The following is a 20,147-nucleotide window of genomic DNA, read 5'->3' as shown; positions in this document are numbered from 1 at the left end:
GCAATAAACCTCTTGATCTGAAAATATACCTGCCAACAAAGGTTTAAGGAAACAATGCATCAGTATATCTTCTCATGGGCTGCCTTGCAACTGGAGAATCCATGGGCTCCTTTGTTCAGGTGCAAAGCAGTTAAACTCCTTAGTTCCTCAAAGAAGACCGATCCTTATTTATTTATGTGTTTATTTTAATTACGCAGGAAGCCTTTTCAGTGCAAAATTATGTAAAGCACCTTCAGGACACTCTGGATATTTTCTACGAGGAGGTAAGCTTTGAAGATACCGTAGCAAGCTCCGTTCCTGGTGAGCACACTGATGTTTTTCTCACCACTGATAGGCTGTCAGTGATTATGTTTCATACAAGGCCATATTCCAAACAGCTGGAGTCAGACTCAGCACTGCATTTCAACAACTGTGTTGGAAAATGTCCTGAGAAGGTGGTTGTACAAGCTGCTGGGATGTTTTTGGCTGACATCCACCATATGTCTTCCTCCTCCTATACATCGTCCTATGCACATGCCATTGGTTGCAGTTTGCTCTGACTCCCTGACCTATGGATGGCACTTCTTCCTCACTTTGTAGTGGTATCAAGTTCTGTGATTTGGTATGTCTGGTTCTTCTAATCCCTGCAGCTCCCAAGGGTCTTTGTCAACATGGTGGAGATACTAGAGGTTTCTGGACTGCGTCAGATTGCAGCAAGCTCTTCAACGTGTGCTTTGATAACAAAGTAAGTGAGCAAAACGGGTCTTTGCTTTAAAGGGTTATTTTCTTGGATCAATCTAAATTGCTTCTTCAGTAGGCATCCTCACTGAGCTTTCCAAGCTACTTGCACTGCAGCCTTTACCTGATACGCTAGTTCCCATCAACTTCCTATTACTTCTTCCAATACTTCAGCTAAAAGGCACATGCCTGTAGATAGCAGAGTTACCACTTTTCTCCCCAGCTCTAAGGCAGCATGTCACAGCACAAGTCACCGCAGAAGTGGTGTATTGCTGAACTTCAAAGCCTTTTTTGTTCAGCCTTTCACTGGTCAGCAGCGCAGGCTGACATTACTGATGCCTCTGCCTGTATTCAGTGCTGCATTACCTGTGATGCAGGCTGGGCTGCCTGCAGCAGAGTGCACAATCAGGAACTGCTTTTCACACCTAATGGAGGAGAGAAAAGAATCCTAACTCAAAGAAGGTTGGGGGACTTGTTTTAGACAGCAGCAGAGACTTTACAGGAGTCAGCATGGACATGAGAGGCTCTTTAGTCTAGCAGAGAAAGGTATAACAAAGACCAGTGTTTGGAAGCTGATGCCTAGTGAATTCAAATGAAGTAAGGCACAGATTTTTAATACTAGAAGTGATTAACTACTGGAACACATTAGAAGGGAAAATAATGGTTTGATGTTTTCATGTTCATTCCAAGCACATTCTAAGAGGATGCATTTCAGTGAAGCTCAAGTTATTGCCTCCCAATATGGGGGTAACAGAATAAAACACAGTGGTCTAAGGAGTCAGACTACATGAACAATTTGTCTTTTGTATCTTTAAACCCCCAGGTATATGCGGGGTATTTTTCCATTCTAACACATGTGATTTCCTGCTGATGTGTGGCATACTGAACACTTCTGCGTTTGACTTACAAGTTGTGGATCCTGAAGTTCTTACCAGGTGTTCACTTTGAAAATGAAGTCAGTAGGGATTTTTGTATCTGGCCATTTCTAAGCCAGAGATCACATTCTTCTGCATGTGAGCTTTCAGCACCTATCCTGAGCGTTGTGAAAGACGCACATTGCTGAAGAGTTGCATAGGCTATTCCAGATTGGCTTTTAATTCTAGCATTTCTTTCGTTGAAGGAACTTTTGCCCATGTGTCTTAAACCCCGAGGAAAATTCTTCTGAGCTACAAGAAATTAAGAGAGTTAACAGAGATTTTCAGGTAATACCTCGATTCTGTAACTGGCCACCTTCACTTCTTTATATTGCTTCCCTTACTGCCCTTATTCTCATGCATATCCATCCTCAGCAGGACAGAGAGGGGCAACTGGGAAACAGCTTGGCTACAGTCTGCCCTACCCAGCTAAGGGCCTAGCAGCAGGGCAAGTCTTTCCACACTGCCTTATGATTTGACCCTGATTCCATTTCCAGCTGCTGTTTCAACAGCTGAAGAGGAGTTACCGATGATGGCTGTTGTGTTGATGTTTGTTTGTTATGAATCCAGTGAGTAGCTCGCATGAATTAATGTCGCTGCAAGGGTGCCAAATCACCTTGCATCAGTTGTTTTGTGGTAACTTAGCAGAAGAAATGAACTAAACCAACCTGATATTCCTTTCATTTGCCATAAGCTGAAAGCGTGCACACAGACAGCTTACCATGGATCAGCTTGCTATCTAAGAGTAACTTATCATAGCCTTGGGCATAAGATTCACTGAAAATTAACAAAGGCTGTAAATAGCTACTGGAACATTAAGTTTTTCCATCATTATTCCTATGAATACAGGAATCACTGTATCAGATCACATTATGTTCTCCAGCCTTCCATTCTGGCTCTGGCAGTGGATGCTGTCCAATGAATCTCAAAACAGTGCTCAAAAACCCATCTAGAAAAACACTTCTATAAACCTACTAGAAAGGACATTTCCATTTAACTAAGCAAGTTGTATTAGGAATGTTTTGAGATATGACCAAGAGCATCAGAGTTTATACCCATAAAGGGGCAAGTAACAATGGGATATTTTTATCATCTGTTTGAATGTCCGTAGCCATAGTTTTCCAAGTGGTAGGTAACTTTTCAATGCTTAAGTTTTGCTTTAAGTCAAGATCACCTTTCTGAAGAATCAAGTGTCCTTCGGCCTCAAGTTGGCCTTCTGACCCCATTTGTCACTTCTAAAAATTTTGGCCTAATTCCTTTTAATTCTTTGTAAATGTCAATCTCATTGTGACTGCAGCACTGATTTCTAGAAGCTATGAATGGCTTTCTTTTCGTTAAGCAATTTTACGTTTCAAATTATCCTAACTTTTGTGCATTTTCCTCGTGAAAATCTCTTCATGAACCAAGTTATTTTCTTAGCTGTTTCCTGGACTGCTTTCAAAGCTGGCTTTGCACTAACAATATATGGCTTCCTACATTGAAAGAATGCATGGTTTTGAGAGCCGATAAATATTAGAAGACCCTCATGTTTCAAATCATTAAACTCTGCACAGGCTGAAGCCTTGCAGCTGATCAACAGCGGTCGGTACGAAGAGCGTGAGGACTTTGCCATTGTCATGCAGCCGTTTTTCCGAAACACGTTGTTGCCCCTGGATGCCGTGAGTCCTCTTCTGATTTCCCATTATCCAAGCACAAGTATCTTGATTTCTCTGAGTCAGTAAGATTGATTCCACAAGGACTGTGTTTTCTTCTCTTCACACAGTCTAGCGGCACAGGGTGGAACCTGCAGTAAGTGACAAAGGGGAAAACAGGAAAGACTGTGCTGCCTGTGAATCAAAAAGGCTTTAGGAAACATTTGTAGTGTCATACATTAAGCCTAAGCACCCTCTGGCTTCCTCTAACTGCATGTTGCTTCCCCCACTGGGGACTTGGTTGGCATTCACGTAACTTTTGTCTGATCTCGGTTATGGAATATGTTCAGGTTTCCTTCACACAGGGACCAGAACTTGCATGCCTGGTTCATCCCAGCCTGGAAACAGGAAGCAGCCTTTGAAGCCAAACAGTGATTCTCCTTTCCTCCATCCTTAGCATTACATACACGGTGTAGTTAGGGATACAAATATTCATCGTGAATCCTGGCCAAAGCCACCCAGTTCTGCATGACTATGATCCCTCTGTCATATCATTCCCACTTTGTTCTGGCAGCCTTCAAAGTTCAAAGAATGGTCACCATGCAGGCAGCAATAAGGCAAATTCTAAGACAGATATTTGCTACAGCTGGATAAAACCACATTTTTTTAATGTTGCCTGAAATCCAGCACAAATTTCAGCACCTGAAAGGTGGTAAATTTGAGTTATAGGAGTTTAGCAGGCAAGAGTAAGCAGTTTTCTGTCAGTTCTGTACAAGGTGGAGTGTGGATCAACAGCAGTGTCCGTGTAAGAGCTGTGACTCTTGGCTTAACAAGCAGTTTAGGTGTGTTAAGCAAGCTGCTGTGTGAAGCTGAGCAGGCTGCATTACGCAGAAGGTCTCAAGACGCAGTGATCAGCACAGCTAGGAGTACCTGCGTTTATTTGCAGTGCCAAAATATGATCATATTGTTTCTAGGAAGATACCAAAACTGTGAAGTGGGAATGCCAAGTACATTATGTCAGATCTCAAAGGTTGAAATGTGTTGAGAAACACGTTTTTGCTTTTATCACAGGACAGCAAGCCAGATATGAGTTTCTTTGCTGCAGACTGCCTTCATTTCAGTGGAAGAGGTTATGCTGAGATGGCTATAGCTCTCTGGAATAATATGGTAAGAGGTTACAACCTAGATCCCCATGTGTTGGTGGTAGCAATCCCTCCAAATGGTCATGAGAAAGGTGTCTGAAACAAAACAATAAGCAAGAAATAAAACTGAGATCCTAACAGGAGGGGGCTGTTCAACTCTGAGACCCTTCTTTCTCACTCTGCATTGCTCAGGAATACAATCCAAAGTGATCATGGTGCATAAAACAGTGTAAGCCTTAGCTCATTCAAAATGAGAAATCCTGAGATTTCTCATTGCATTTTACTCATTTCATTTTTCATTACATTAATGTAATGAAAAATCCTCTTCTGATTTGGTAAATAACTTGTATTAAAGCAATAAAACCCAGCCTAGTTAAGCATTCAGTCCTGTAGGCTTCCTGAAAACGTCTTTTGAATGAGCTTGCCCTTCTTGAGTGAATTCTGTTAGATTTATTAGAAATGTGATTGAATTTTTGCTACCATTCATACTGTGGACATGTTACACCACCCACTTTAGTATCTGAAGCAATTCTAGTAGAGTCACTGAAGCTAATGTGGGGCTGAAATCACACCTATGATGCCTCTGCTTGCAGTCACATCCCTTCTGTCATTTTGGGAGAAATGATAGCTTTTGAGTAATGCTAAGAATGTGCTAGACTTGATAACTCCAAGGTCACAGTTGCTTTCAGAACCAGAACTATGTTGGAAGGAAGACTATGCCGTTTTCATGCCACAGCAACACTTCCTCCTCTTGTCTCAAAAACACCAGTACCCAAATATACTGTGCTAGCAGAAATCCTGTATCGTGGTTTGTACAAGAAACAAGCATAAATGGAGGGGTATTTCTTTTCCATTTATGTTAAAGTTTGAGCAAGATAAGAAGCTTACGGGATGCTCTGAAATAAGCTTGAGTGCCAGGACTGGGCAATGCAGGGCAGAAATCTGTGCAGCTGCCAAACATAGCATATGTGCATTAGGCCCAGGGTTATAAAAAGCAGTAGATGTACAGTGCACGTACATGCTCTGAGTAATTGATTTGTGCGTGCACAGCAAATCTGCCTGGTTTCCATCAGGCTTCCCTGTCTGGGACTCCAGATGACAGCAGTCTGGTAGGCTTCACTGTGCTTCACAGCTCAAACAGGGCTAATGGTGGCCCAGAAACCCCAGGCAAATGGAGAAAACATTCAAATCAAGCATGGCTGCAGGTTTCAAGAGGAAAGAGAGACAATAGCTGGACATATGGTAGCCTTAAACTGGGTTTCTGTCGCCACGTGGCGTTCCTATTAGCCGTTACTCATTTCTGAACCACCATCAGTCCTTTTAATATGCCACTGGAGTTTTATTCTGTCCAGACTGTCACTCATTTCCTACGTGCGTAAGGTTATAGACACAAAGGTTTCTGCAGGGATCAGGTTCTTAGCAATGCTAACTATTTCCTTCCACACAGATATGTCAGTCTGTGTCAACTGAAGGTTTTAGTGTTTAAATCTAGTCCTTGTAACACATCCCTGCTTTTCACTCAGTCCATGTACGGCGAGGCTGTGCAAGCTTTTTACTGTAAGGCCGTATTGTTTCCCTGTTCCCTGAAAAGCTCAGCAGGCTGTAGGCTTATGGCCAAATGACATGGATTCTTGTCAGTACACATAAAGGGCCAGACTGTGCCTGGCCACTGCGTGGGTATGCAGGGATAGGGGTGGCTTAAGGAGCCTCTCCCTCACCGTAATGTTCTTTGCCCTTTTTGGTTTGTGCAAAGCAAAGCATGCTCCCGTTCTCTGAAGTCAGAAGATTCTGCAGTCTTAAGGAGCCCTCTCTGGCCCGGGAGAAGCGCACATGGACAGTGTATTCAGCTTGTTTGCCACATGCTGTTGATGAGCTGTGTGTTTCTTCCAGAAGCTGTCCTGTGAGCTTATGGACTTGGGGATGCTGTCACCTTCTAAGTTCAGAGGTTAAGCTCCCGAGGAACAGATTGTATAGAGATGAAACGGGCATTGCTGGCTACAGAATTTTGCTCCTTATCATCCTTCGTCGGGACTCTGTGCCAGACTCCTTACCAAGTGCCCTGGCACGGGAAGTATTACAATTATCTACAAATAACCAGTGGTACGGCAGACAGAATGCTGCAGGATGTGAGCCCCACATCTTACAAATAACCACATCAGAATCTGAGCTGTTCCCTCTAAGATGCATCAAAACTACCAAATTCAGTCTTCACAACGTTAGCTGCGGGTCAGGCCAAGTGATTAGGATTCCATACGAGTCCAGCGTGACCCCATGACAATCAGCAAAACCTGGCACTCTGTTTTGCTTGTCATCTTCTCTCCACTTGTTAGCTTTCTTCCCTTCCCTAGGCACGTTTTTCCATGGTTCATCACATTTTGAGGTGGTTCATCTCGCTCTTTTTATTTTTCAGTCTCTGCTTCATTTTTTTTCTTTCTTTTATTTTTATTTTTTTTAACTGAACTAGAAACTATTTCCAGTGTTTCCCTATGAGAATCCTATGAACTGTGATGGGCTTGTTGTAGTGTTGTTTCTCTCCAGTATACAGCTGACATTGCAGTCACTTGAGGACAGTAAATGCACATATGGACAACAGCAGAAGCAACAGCACTCCTCTGTGCTGTATTCCCAGAAGTGCTGGACGACAGCTCTGCGGTCCCTATGGGCCAGTCCTGAAGTCATTACTTCAGGCATGTCCATACGCAGTTGTAAGCTCTTAGTTAACATGACTGAGCAAGCCTCTACTTGTTAGCTTAGCTATGGTAACCAATGGTATGCGCATTCCTAGCCAACCACAAATGCTATGCTGTTAGCCTGGATATATTTTGTGTTCAGTTTGAAAGGGACTTAGGGTGAGCCTATGGTCAGCTACTGCAACTTAGCTGACAGTTGGTAATATAAAAGGCTTTATTTAGCTCATTCCTTGCAATCTCACGAACCTAACTGCAGCAAAAACCTCTAAGGGAGTTTCTTGTCTGAGTGAATACTGGAAAGGTTGGCACCATCTCACCCTGTCTCTGTAACTTCATCATTTCTGAAGTCACTTCCATCACCGTGACACCTAAGCATCTTTCTTTCTGTAATGTGCTAAGTAACGTGACTGACATCTGTCATGTGGGTTTGGTTTGGTTTTGTTTCCTTTGTGGTTTATACTGTCGTTTGAGATGTGTACATGGGAGAACTGGGTGTACAGTGAACCACTTTGTTTTACCAGAACATGTGGTATTCAGAGCTACTTTCTCAGTAGAAAGGGAGGAAAGGCTTCTCCTGACCCTTGCTTTCAAGAGCATTTTTCTGCAGAGAGGACATCAGCTTCTCAATGTCTTCAGTTCATGAGTGTTAAAACGTTTGGAAACTGTCCTGTGATGCCCCTCCCACCATGTTTCTGCATTGCTGCAAGCACCAGAATATTGGATAAAAAGTTGTAACCACCCAAGTCAGGAGAGTCTGAGCAGGCAAAAAAATCATCATTATTTTTATTATTGCTTTTTTCTTCTTCAGCTGGAGCCAGCTGCTGGAAAGCAGACTTACAACAACTTCACCTATGACAGATCAAAACTCAAGTGTCCAAGCCCAGTAAGTAAAGGCCAAGGTGTCTATTCTCTCCATTAATGACTTTGATTTTTCTCCTTTCTTATTGGTAAAGCTCTTTTAAAAGAGTATCTTTGTGAAGGCTTTATGTATAGCTAAAATATACTCCTGCTCTGTTACACACAGAAAACCTATGTAAGATTTAACAGAAAGAAAAAATTATCCTCGTTGCAGTAGAAAACTTATCTCATTTAAGCCAGTTTTCACGGATTTTTATGGCCATCTGTGGCAAACCAGTTTGGAAATGATGCCATCACTCCCATTTCTGAGCTGCTCCTTTTTCTGTTCTAGGAACCTTTAGGCAATAGGGCAGGAAAGAGTTTGACCTAGAGATAGACAAAAAGTAGAAAGAGCTGATAGTCTGTCTAAAGAGAGACAATTCCTCTCTGGGAAGGGGCAATTGCATAGTGTCTGGATGCTGGGGAGTGGTCTGTGGTCACTAAAACCTTTGCTCTCCCTTTGTAGGAGAAACCCTTTCTATCCACTCTGAGAAACAGTGGGTTCATAAGTGCAGACCTCAACTCGGGTAAGATGGAACCTTCAGTCCCCTACTGGGCTGTCATTGTGGCTGCAGCAGCTGGAGTCCTGGCAGGTTCTTTACTCATCTGGATAGTGCTGAGAAGAAGAGTAAAGAGGTACCAACATGGGACTGACACAGAAAAGAACACGAAAATGACGCCCCTGTAACACAAGTGGAGCAAACACCTTTCTCTGCTGAGGCTGCTCCCTGGTGTGGTGCAGAAAGCTATAGAATAAGAAAACCCCATTGGATATGAATGAAGCTTCTTGGTTAGCCAGGGATTTTGAGGCTCGGTAATCTTGACCAGAAATGTACTGTAAAGGTAGGCTCCGCACATCAGTCAAGCGGAGGGTGAAGTTCAAAGTGTTAAAGCTTTTTGTTCTGGGATGCAACTCTCCGTTTCATGAATATTACTCCGGATGTCAATTGCTTGAGCGAAGCAAGAAAACTTGCTCATGCATCTCGGCACCTTAATTGTGCATCTGCTCTTTATGCGTATAAAACTGTACATAGAATACTAGATACAAGTTCGTGATTGTGACCTGGTATTCCCCAGTAGCAAGGTGAGATGAAAAAGAAAAGTTGCCATTTCACATGTTAGATTCCGGTAGGTGCTAAGGTGATTCTACACGGGCAAGTACAATGCCATGGAAACATCTTTAAGATAACTTCTGAGCACCCTGGGCCATCTATGTGTATCCCTGGGTGGCACAGCTAGAATAACTGCGTTCTCTCCACTGCCTTGGACTCCAGGTTCTGCCCATCCGGGACTGGACATGGAGCTGGGCCATGCACATCACTTCTCCTCTGGGGCTGAGGAGCCCAGGGGCAGTCCTGTACCCTCCTGCCCACCACTGTGTGGCAGCTGGTTCCAGCATGACTCTTCCTGTGAAGAAGGAATTTCTCTGTAGCACGCAGTAAGGGGTCTAAGCACAAATGAGGTACCTGATTGGTAAATCAGCCTGGCTTAACCCTTCTCATAGGGCCCGTGGTGTGTTCAGGTCTCCCAGGCTCGACGATCCGTGGCTGTTCTCCAAAGAAGAATTTGCAAGGTTCCTTTAGAAATGCCAGTCAGGAGTTCAGAGATCTTTCCTGGGAATTATCCAGTTCTTGTTTTGTATTTGCAGGCCAATTCATGCAGTCTGCTAGCACAGAAGATACTTCCCAGGTTCCATGTGCTCATGTTTTCCAACACCTTTCTTATTTCCTCTGTCAAATACTTTGCATTTTGATTTTATTGAAGCCAAAGTGTGGTTTGTACTGGTGTAATTTCTCTGAGGTGTACTACGTTTCCACTCCAGAAATGTAAATGAGAAGAAAATTAAAATATTTTGGACAAGAAACTGGTCTGATGTTCCTAAATCCGCTCACAGAGAGCAGAGTAAGAATGCACACAGAAGGCATTCTCCTTTTTCCATTTCATCACTCTCATTGTCCTTGCTGAGATAAAAAGAGGTGGATAAAGTACAAGCTGTACTTACAAATCAGGTTTCAGGGCTGTAGCTCCACTCACCTCTCCTTTGATCTGCTCTCAAAGGCTGGGCTATTACAGACAGGACCTTTATTTGCCTAAATCTCATGCACAGATGCGTCTCTAGGAGCTCTACATGCAGCCCCAAATGGGGATATATTTGGAATGCAAAACAGAAGCACCTGCATCTTGCTTTGGTGCAGCGCAGGCTGCTCTTCCTGTCCCTGTCTTCACTGTGGGTCATTAACTATCTATCTGATAACCCAACTGCTGGTATTTATTTGGCTCAGTAAATGGAAGCATACATAGCCTCAAACCTGCAATGCAGGAGGTAAGATTTACCATATTCCAGTCCACTCCACGGCACTTTCACCTCAGACACATTGGGAAATATAAGCCTTGCAGCCTGAGCAAATATCCCAGTGGATCATGAAGGCTACACTCTCCTCTTATCCCTAAATATTGTTCTTGTGAGTCCTCTTCCCTCCTGGGGATAGCCTTTGCTCTTGGCTTGAGGAGTTAAAAGACAGAGTTCTCTGCAGAACCCTTTATCAGTATTAGGTATTTCAAAGGAAACTCAAAACAAAGCCCAGTGCTGCTTTACCTTTCTAAATCGCGTGCCTGCAGGAGGTGGGGTGGGGGTCCTAAAGCATAAATCAAAGCTACAGAATACTGCAGTTTCTCACATCAGAGATGGGTACAGTGCATGCTGGGTTTCATGCTGGTGTCCCTGATAGAATAACTAGACATCCATTTTCCTCACTTAGCCTGAAAAATCTAGACCAAAAGGTCTGAGCTTCTGAAAGCCAAACCATAAGAGGTGCAGCCAGTTGGGAACTGAGGGGAAAGATGGTTCTTAGCCCTTCCACCATCCCAAAGGATTCTGGAGAGGAAATAATTCTTTTGCACGAGTGACTCTGCTTTGGACTGCAGATCCTCAGTTCCCTGCGGCGTTCTGCTCTGCAAGGAATGCTGTCTTTACTGATGCCTTGGGGAACTAAGAAATCATCGAGCTCAAGTTATGCTGGCTCTGTAGTGCTTCTCCAACACAAGACTTTTCCCCTAGTTTCTGTAGCTGTGCTGTAGCTCTAATGCACTACTTAAGCAGGAGCAGATAGGAGCTGGAGCAGACACTGGCGGGCTTCTTATTTAGTCTAAGAAAGTATCTTCTGGCACCTTTCTGGCATAGAATGAAGTATGTGATGAACAGCATTGACATTTAAAAAACACATCAAGAATCATGCAGCTGCTCCACAAGCAGAATTATTTCCTTTAAGATATTACTGCTGAGCATTCCCTCTGTGCTCATTAAGCGGAGGTAACATTAAGCTGGAGTGAATGACAAATGATTAGGTCTGGATCTTAGTCTGGCTGCATTTGGTGACACATTAAATCAGAAAGTAATCTGTGCATCCTGTTTGTCAGTTGTCCATTTTCCCCCATGTCCGGGCCCTTGGTTTCAAATACCTTCATGGCGTTTTCTCTCAGTGGACTGCTGAGTAATCCCAGAATGCCTACAAAAGAAAGAAGGATTAGGAGGAACTTTAAATCTCTAAGGAAAAATAAATGAAGTGGCCAAAATCCTGGTCACCTTAGCCTAGGATTCTGCTTTGGCCAAGGGTGGTCTCACCCACCACTGAAAATCACCTCTTCCATGTAAAGTGATTTCCTAATGTTCTAAGAAAATAGGCTGTATGAATTCTTCCTCTGGAGAAGAGCTACTGCTCAGCCCACGTGAGCAGTCCCTGTCCAAAGGATCTTTGTGGATACTGGCCTTGCTGCCCAGCTCAGGTGGTTGTGAAGGGCACTGAGAGTAAGGGTTACGCTGTTGCGTGGTCTTGAGAAGTAATCTGTTGCTCAAAGAGGGACGTAATGGAGCCTGACAAGCGTTGGCAAACTGTTTGTCTACAGCTTTGGCAGCAGCTGAGTTCAAGTTCTGCTCTCCTTTGTGGCTGCTCTTGGACCTCCCTCTCGTCATGGTGCAGTGTGTGCTTTTGCTTTGTAAGGCCAAACGGCACACAAGAGTTTCCTCTAGGGTGAGTTCACCCCAAAGCCCAGTTTAGGTGGTGAGTAAACCTAGGGAAGAGAGGGGAAATTCAGGAAAACATCGGCACAGAATAACTTTGTATGGCTTTGGAAATTGCTAAATGCTTCCTCCCACCAGCTTCTATACGGCAAGATAGAGAGATACTGATGACAAATGATGGTCATCATTAACAGATGGTCAGTATGTTTTAGATTGGGACATCTGGGCAAGGACTTTATTACTTTGAAGGGTATTTAACTAAAATGTTGAGGTGAAACAACCCCATCACAAAGAGAGGGGCATGGAAAAGCCCTGGATTTTTACAACTCTGTCTTTGTGTGATTCATGTTCCTTGAGGTATTTAATACATTTGGTATTGGAGGACCTCAGGTTTGCGATACTTGGGGGTTTTTTACCCTTTTTTTTTTTTAGAAGGAAGGTATCTGGGATTTGGGGAAAAGCAACACAAAATTCTATCCATAAAGTAGTTCACAAATACTTCAATGAAACAAGTTTTCTGGATATCATAGATCTCTGAGCACAGCAGAGGAGATGATCCTGAGAACCTGTGTTAAAAACATTTCTGTCCTGGGTACACAGTTTGCTCATCCAGCAAAAAACCCAACACTGTTAACACACACCTGACTGAGGCAGGGATGATTATGAACTTTAGCTGCTTCTGATGAATATCCCAGTGCCAAGCAAAAATTGTTCTGTTTCTGACCATTGGAGAGCACAGTGACCCAAGGGAAAAGACAGAAAGCCCAGAGTTTGAGCCATTTTAGACAACAAATCCAACCATACACAGGAGAACTGAATAAAGGGGTTGTTGGGACTACTCACTGCTATAGGCTGGAAGAAGTTCCCCTGTGTCTTTCCATTTCTGTGACCCACGTAACAGTCACTCATAGCACAGTCATATTTAGATTAAGTTATGTGGATTTTACTCAGAAAATGGCATTCACTGAACTGTATGGGTTTCCCTTCAGCAGGATTTGTAGAAGTCAGGTATGGAAACGTGCTTGTGCCCCTTGTCGGATGGGGTATGGGATGTGTATTTCAGTGGTAGGGTGCCTGCAGTTTCCCAGCCTTCTGCTTCCTTACAAGAAGGATTTGACAATCACTCTGGACTAGTGCTCTGCAGGAGCATGCTTCAGTGAGAGCCTGGAATTTCTAGCACTGATCTGTGGGCTGACCCTGGAGTGAGTTATTTCAGCTGGAGACACCAGCTGCTTCCAAACATCCAAGAGTGCTTTCTCATCAGTGTAAAATGATTATGGCTATGAAGAAGGAAAGTGACCTGATACTTTCAAGTGTCTGCATCATAACCATCATGGGTTATTTTAAAATCCCTTTTACTGTTAAAAATAGCCACAAAAGAAAACCTTTTGGCTACCACTTGTGTTGCTTAGGTGACTGGAAGCATCATCTGAGGCCCGATGGATTTAGGCTGCAATGGAGATAATCCCCAAATTAAAACTGAGGGCTGCTCAGCAGTGGTTCAGTTTAATAACTGGGACCCTCAGAAAGCTCACCCATCTGCACATACAGCCTTTACAGCCTGGAGTGCAGCAGCTCCTTAGCTGCCCACAGCAAACCAGAGTGATTATGTGAATCATGTAATATCCCTCAGTATTGCTCCCAGACCCTCTGGGGATGTGAGGCACTGCCACACCTAGGTTGTGAACGCCAGTCAGCCTCAGGAGCAGGACAGACAGTGAGATGCTCACCGTAGGCAAGAAGGCAGCACCTCTGGAAAGATTCAAAAGCAGAACTTCAGGTATCTGAATCCTTTTCAAGTCTGAAAGCAGAGCTGACCACGTATTCTGAAGAAATGACATAGGACTTTGTGACCATGTAATACTTAACAGGATTAGCCATCTGTATTCCATCACTGTGTCACCTACATAAGCTTTTTGAGCGCCTGGGCTGAAAATGACACAAATGCCTCTCAGCCTTTGGCATAACATTTATCTGTCATGTACTTGGTTTGTGGCATGAGCTGACCTTTTCCTGCTGCAGCAGGAACAACCTGAACATCCTCTTCACCCTTGCCCTACCTGAGACATCTTTTTGGTACAGCTGCCAGAAACCTCTGGTGCAAGGTAAGTAAGCGAGCCAGCCTGGCAATTAGGACATTCCCCTGGCTGTTACTTATTCAACAACAGAATACTCAATGCCTTTGTTGAAGCATCATCTAAAGCATTTCAGAAATATTTATGAGGGCAATTTGTTCATCCTAACATTCCTCTGAGATAGTCTTATTACCCCCCCAACTAAAGATGATGAAATTTATGTGCAGAGAAGTGATGTGCCCTGGGCTACCTGATGAGTCAGTGGCTGAGCAGGAGATTAAACCCAGAAGTCCTGGCTCCACAGACACAGCCCAATTGTGTAACCACTACACAACTTATCACTCAATCGCTAACATAGCTAGACTGGTAGCTGTGCCAACTTTACGCCTGTTTTTCCCCTTAGCTTGAATGCAAATGCAGCAAAACATTGGCAGTGTGTTTGAGTGGGGAGAGTGCAGTGGGGAGCAGCAAGCTCTGAGGCAGGCGTGCAGCTCACCGATCAGGATCATATCTGCCCTGATGCTCCATTTCCACACAGGGGCACTGGGTGCTGGGAAGTGCTTTGGCAAAGGCCCAGGCTGGGATTAGGACAGGGTGGGGAATGGGGAGGAGAGAGAAATTCACTGCTCTCCCATCGTGCTCCCACTTGCATTACCCACACCCAGTAATTAGCTCACCAGGTTCCACCTCCAGCCTGCGAGAGGCTCACCTCACCTAGCTCTGAGGGGATCCTTGCTCATTGCCTACAGTAAGAAGGGTCAGGACTGTGGGGATCGGATCTCGGGTCTGTTTACATGGTGAAGTTACATCCTTTAGAACAGGGAAAAAATACCCTACTGAGAATTAATTGCTGCTGAAATGGGATTTTTTTTTCCTCACATCACTGGTCTGTTTGTCTTTCATTATTTTACTTGGTGGAAGAGAAGTGATGGGGAAAAGTGGACCTAAAGTGAAATTTTTCATTTCAGAATGTTATTTCAAAGACACTTCAGCTATTTCAAAGACTATTTAGTTCAGAATATTCAGAAGTGCAGGATGTCTGCCTTTTGACTTATTTTCCAGCCCAAAGCATATAGTTGAAAAATAGTACCGATTTGGAACCTCTTAATTTTTGTATAATGCCATCCTTTTTTATTTGAAATGGGAACTAACTGAACCATCAGCATGCCTGGGGAGAAAGAAAAGTTGTTTCTTCTGAATAGTTCCAGTAAATCCAAAGTTATTTCAGCGCTCAAGAGGCAGCTTCACTGCAGAGCCAACTCCTGTATTGATCAGCATGAACTGTTTGTGCCAGGTAACTGTGCCAGCTATGACAGTGACCACAGACCAAACCCAAGCTGTCATCCGCACTGCTTGACAGTACCAGTGTGTAGCTCTGAAACCAATTTATCAGTAGCCAGCTTCAGTAAGAAACTCTGCAGTGCAATCGTTGCAGCAGTTGCTGCATGTGTGTGACCATATTGATTGGGTAAGCCTTTCCCACTGATTCCAACAGCAGCCCAGAGTTTTAAAACAGAACAAAATAAAACAGGAGGAAAAAGAAGAGAAAAGGTATTTTTCCACAGAAGGCTGCTTCCCATCAGGCAGCATCTCCACTGGGATGCTCACAGCTCACACCCTCAACAGAATGCTCTGCTTGACCTTGCTGGCGGTGCCACTGCTGGAAGGAAACAAAGGGTTATGGAAAGGGGGAGCATGCAGCACTCCCTGTGCTGCTCCATGCCAGGGAAGGGAAATCTGCACCAGTAGGCCCTGCTTATCCTTTAACCTGCAAACAGTACCACGGAGCTGGGGAACTGCTCTTGGGCATCTTCCCATCAGACCATTTTTAGCAGAAACCTGTGGCTTACTCATGTGGCTTTTTTAGTTCTCGAACCGTCGTGACTTTCTGTGAAAGCAGTTGTGAGCTGGAATGAATCCTCTTGATGGGAAACAGGGTTGCCTCTGTAAATTAGATAACGCTATTTACCAGTACGTTCTCCTTTGGTTCCCCTTGGAGCTGCCCCAACTGACTGTTTGCTATGACAATCTAATTATAACTTAGTTTGGCCACGAGCACCAGCTGCCTTCGGTTTCTTTCATCTCGTTGAACTGGGCAAGCAAAAGTTAGGTGCTTCAGAGCCTGCTCCCTGCGTGAAACTGAGGGAATTCAGACATGTATTAGAAAGGCATTAGCTTGTCCTTTTCTCTCTTTTTTTCCACTGGAGCCCATCCAGATGGAGCACAAACAAGGAGAGGATAAATGCAAAGTGTTCTGCCACCCTGAAAGCACGCGCTGATGTCAGCTTTCATGAACTGGCACTTTAATCATCGCATGGGGAATGTTTCTCTCTGCAGCCTCCCTTTGAATTTCTCAGTGCACCAACATTAGCATTTATGGCAAGGAAGATTTATTTTCTTTGCTGGTTAAGAGAGTAGTAAATTTGGAATGCTTTCACAAGCTGCTAGACGGAGAGCCCTGGAGATCCGAAAACCTGTAGGCTCAGACTAGGTGCGTCAAGGGCAGCAAAAGGGCAAGCTTCTTCCTTTATGTATCTCTACTTGCATTAACAGCTAAGCTGAAAAGCAAGGGGCTTGTCCAGTCAGCATACACAGAGAAGTTACTAGCTTCTCCTGCGTAAAATGCTCTGGGGAGGAAAAACAATATAGGCATGAGAGACAGATGAATTAGGGACCTAAGGGTCTCTTTTGAGGCGTGTGAGTTAAATAAGCACTGAAAATTAGCAGTCTCATTTTCTGTTCATGTGTCAGGCCTCATTGCTCTCTTCCTCCACCTCAGTCTTCCTGGCTGGACAGCACAGAACTGGATCTTGACCCCTTCTCACAAGAGCTGGGGGTGATGAATTCACTACACTGCGTAAGAGCATTTTGAGCTCCGTGAAGAGGAGCTCTGTGTAAGTGCCTTGCATTTGCTTTCATCTAACTTTCTGCTGGGGTTTAGCCTAGGCTACTCCCCTGCATCTACTACTGCCTAGTTGTATTTTCCTTTACGCCCTTCACACATGAGGGAGCATGTGTGAAGCAAGAGTAGGATGCAGCCATCCTTTCCTGGCTCATCGCCATGTGCCAGGATGTGCCCAGAGGTGAAATTCCCCTCCCCGGCACAGTAGCCATCGTAACTCATGAGTTGGGGCAGATCTCAGTGGAACAATTTAACTCAAGATTTGGGGCTTCATGGTGTGGGGAGATTACCTCACTCTATACATTGAGACGTGCTGGAGAGGAGGGGGGGGAAAGAGGACAGATAGTAATGATGCTAGCAGGCTGCTGTCAATATAGATGCAGTCAGCTGGTCCCATCAGCTGCTTTCATTAGACTGCCGGCTTCACAATAAAGTAGTTTCCTAATTATAGCCTTCGCTTCACTCTCTGTACTGTACAGTCCTGCGTCATCTGGTGCTGCTTCTTCCTTCATGCTTGCTGGAGCAGACTGCAGCACGGAGCTGTCTCAGCGTTAAGGCCCCACTCGCCTGTGTAATTAAAAAGGAGGATTAGAGATGGATTTGTGGCAGCTACATTCTTACTCTGTAACTCCTGCACGTTGTGGCTGTTGCTTCTTTGAGGCCTTAGGTGGCTAAAGACTTGCAGGCATTTAAAACACACACATCCATATATATATATATACATATATATATAAACACATACATGTGTATATATATATCCCATATATGCATTTCCCAGGTCTTTGAAAACTTCTGTAGTGGTATGTTTGAAACACAAAGAGATAGGGAGCAAGCGTAAAGATCACCATTAAAGATTAAGCTAGGATATACTTTTTCTCCCAGGTCCATCTCTCACACACAAAAAAACACATGAAAAATACACCTATTCCTTCCTACCATGCACTCAGGAGCCATATTTTACTTTCTTATCTTTTAAGAGCAGATACTCCCTCCTCGTTACCTCTCTCTCAAGAAAACTCAATTTTCTATAGTCGAGCAGCCTGCAGCTACCGGCTCGACTCAGGCCATCACACATCGTGAGCTGTCTGCTGGAACACCTGAGCGTTTGGAGTGTGTTTAATAATTAGTTTGATGTGCTTTTTCTATTTACCTTTTTTTCAGTGCTAGTGCTCGGTTCATGGCTTTTAAACTTTCAAGGCTGGAAATATTTTCTCCTTTTAAACGAGAGCAGCAATTTCAATGCAATTACAGAGTTGCAGGAGCAAGGGCTGTATAAAACAGCACCAAATATTGTGAAATTCATGATGCAACCATCACAGCGCTCCTGACGTCAGTGCACAATTTGACTTGCTAATACGGGAAACCCTGGGTTTGTTTTCCTGGTCTGCCTCTTGCCAGCCATTTTAAAATCCAAAGTTGTTCAAAATGACCACTCTGCTCCTAATCTAAGATTTTTATATTGTCCACTGCTCGCAAGAAGAGATCTGATGGCAGAGCTCTTCCTGCAGTTTTTCTAGCATAGGCTCAACTGGTACTCACCATCTGCCTTCTGCTCTCCTTTGTTAGCTCCTAGGGTGAAAGGAACCACATTCAGTGACCTCATTCTTTTGTCATCATAAATACATTATAAATAGGTTTTGCTGATAGAATGTGATATATTTTTTCAACACACTCTTGTTGGATATTGCTATACTGATTAGAATTGGACAGAAAACCAATAACCAATTACAGCCAATGCAGGCCAGTAAAAAACCCCACAGTTCCACAGAAATTCATGATTTACAAATTTTGGACAGTGGTGAAATATTCTGTTTTCACTGTTGGGGACCTTTTACAATAAAAAAATGTCCTTTTTCCACGTGAAATGTTTGTTTTCATCACAACATAAAAACTCCACAGGCAGGTTAAAAAGATCCTTCTGCATTACAATCAATCCTCAACTTTTTCAGGGTTTTGCAATATTCAGATTTCATTTCAGCGTGAAAAAAACATTTCAAACTCAGCATTCACAGAGGAGAGGTCTTGTCTTCTAGTTAGTCCTATTGGTGGCAAGTACCACTGGTAAACCGGAGCTACTTGGCTCAGAGCTGGTAACAGCAGTACTGGGTACAATAATATCACTCTGGTGATGGCAGAAGAGCTGATGCAATTAAGACATTTGCAGTGTTATGGCTCTCCCCCAATATTCAAGCTCTTCAGATCAAAGGTTGCAGGAAAGTGGGTTCCTACTGCTCCTACTGCTGCACTGAGCCCTTGCTACTTCCATGGGATCTGCAGCTTGGGGAGCTTAGGTGGTTTCTTGATTGCTTTTCCTGCAGCACTAAGTAGCCTCAGAAACACTTGATGACTCCATTGCAGCAAGCTGTTACTGTATAAACAGTTATTTAAAATACTGTGTCCTGAAATACCCACCTCATGGTCTGGGGAAATAGTCATCTATTACTGCTCTGTGACACCATATAATCAAGGGGACTGCCTGGCCGGTGACAACTGTGGTGCCTTCTGGAGTCATGTGGATCTAAACAGTCATCACTAGAAAGCAGTGGAGGAGCAACTGTCAGCATTTCTGACCCTCACTGGCTCCTGCTGGGTAGCTGATCCTCCAGGATGATCTCATGCAATCATTCTAAGCCTACCGTGCCCATTTTATTGGCATTTATGTGCTGGCAACTTTTATTTCCAAGAGCTATAGCAGCTATTCAAGCGGAGCTGCAGACTAGCTGATGACTCACCCAGCTGAAGCTGGATTCAGATCTCTCCTAACCCGTTCCCAGAAACGAATGTCTGAAACCTCTGCGTCCACCCTGCTGTCTGCCTCATTTGTGTTTTATGCCTTAGGAGAGAAATCTTTGTTCCCTTCTCCTTTCTTGACTCTGTTTTTCTGGATGAAAGAGAACGTGGAAGAATGGGAGCAAGCAGAAGTCACTCACGCTGTACGTGCAGCTGTATGCATACCCCCGGCACCTGTTTGTCCTCCCTATTTTTAGCCCTGCAAAATGCCAGGAATTCATCCTCAAAGGTTTTTTCATCAGCTATCCCCCGAGAGCAGCCGAGACGGCCATCTGTCCATCCGGAGGGAGGAGAAAGCTGGGCATGGTGCTTTCCTTTGCACTGCAGGCCTCTTGCTGTTCCCTGATCTGTGGCCAGAGCTCCTTTTGAAG

At 44.1% G+C, this 20,147-nt stretch overlaps 1 protein-coding gene across 1 annotated transcript in view; it reads left to right on the top strand.

The window, feature by feature from the left end:
* The window catches only part of PLB1 (phospholipase B1), a 76,300-nt gene extending 66,486 nt beyond the window's left edge, over positions 1 to 9,814 (top strand). Inside the window, exons 50-56 of the mRNA XM_057397019.1 lie at positions 198 to 263; positions 630 to 724; positions 1,838 to 1,919; positions 3,185 to 3,289; positions 4,334 to 4,429; positions 7,903 to 7,977; positions 8,458 to 9,814. Of these exons, the coding sequence (XP_057253002.1) occupies positions 198 to 263; positions 630 to 724; positions 1,838 to 1,919; positions 3,185 to 3,289; positions 4,334 to 4,429; positions 7,903 to 7,977; positions 8,458 to 8,679 (741 nt within the window). The 3' untranslated portion in view covers positions 8,680 to 9,814. The remainder of the gene's footprint in view (positions 1 to 197; positions 264 to 629; positions 725 to 1,837; positions 1,920 to 3,184; positions 3,290 to 4,333; positions 4,430 to 7,902; positions 7,978 to 8,457) is intronic.
* Positions 9,815 to 20,147: the final 10,333 nt, after the last annotated feature.

This window comes from Pezoporus wallicus, unplaced genomic scaffold (assembly GCF_028554395.1).
Source record: "Pezoporus wallicus isolate ANWC-B61680 ecotype Strahan unplaced genomic scaffold, APGP_CSIRO_Pwel_v1 contig_14703, whole genome shotgun sequence".
Classification (NCBI taxonomy): domain Eukaryota; kingdom Metazoa; phylum Chordata; class Aves; order Psittaciformes; family Psittacidae; genus Pezoporus; species Pezoporus wallicus.
The sequence above is the reverse complement of the archived record's forward strand: the minus strand, read 5'-3'. Positions and strand labels throughout refer to the sequence as shown.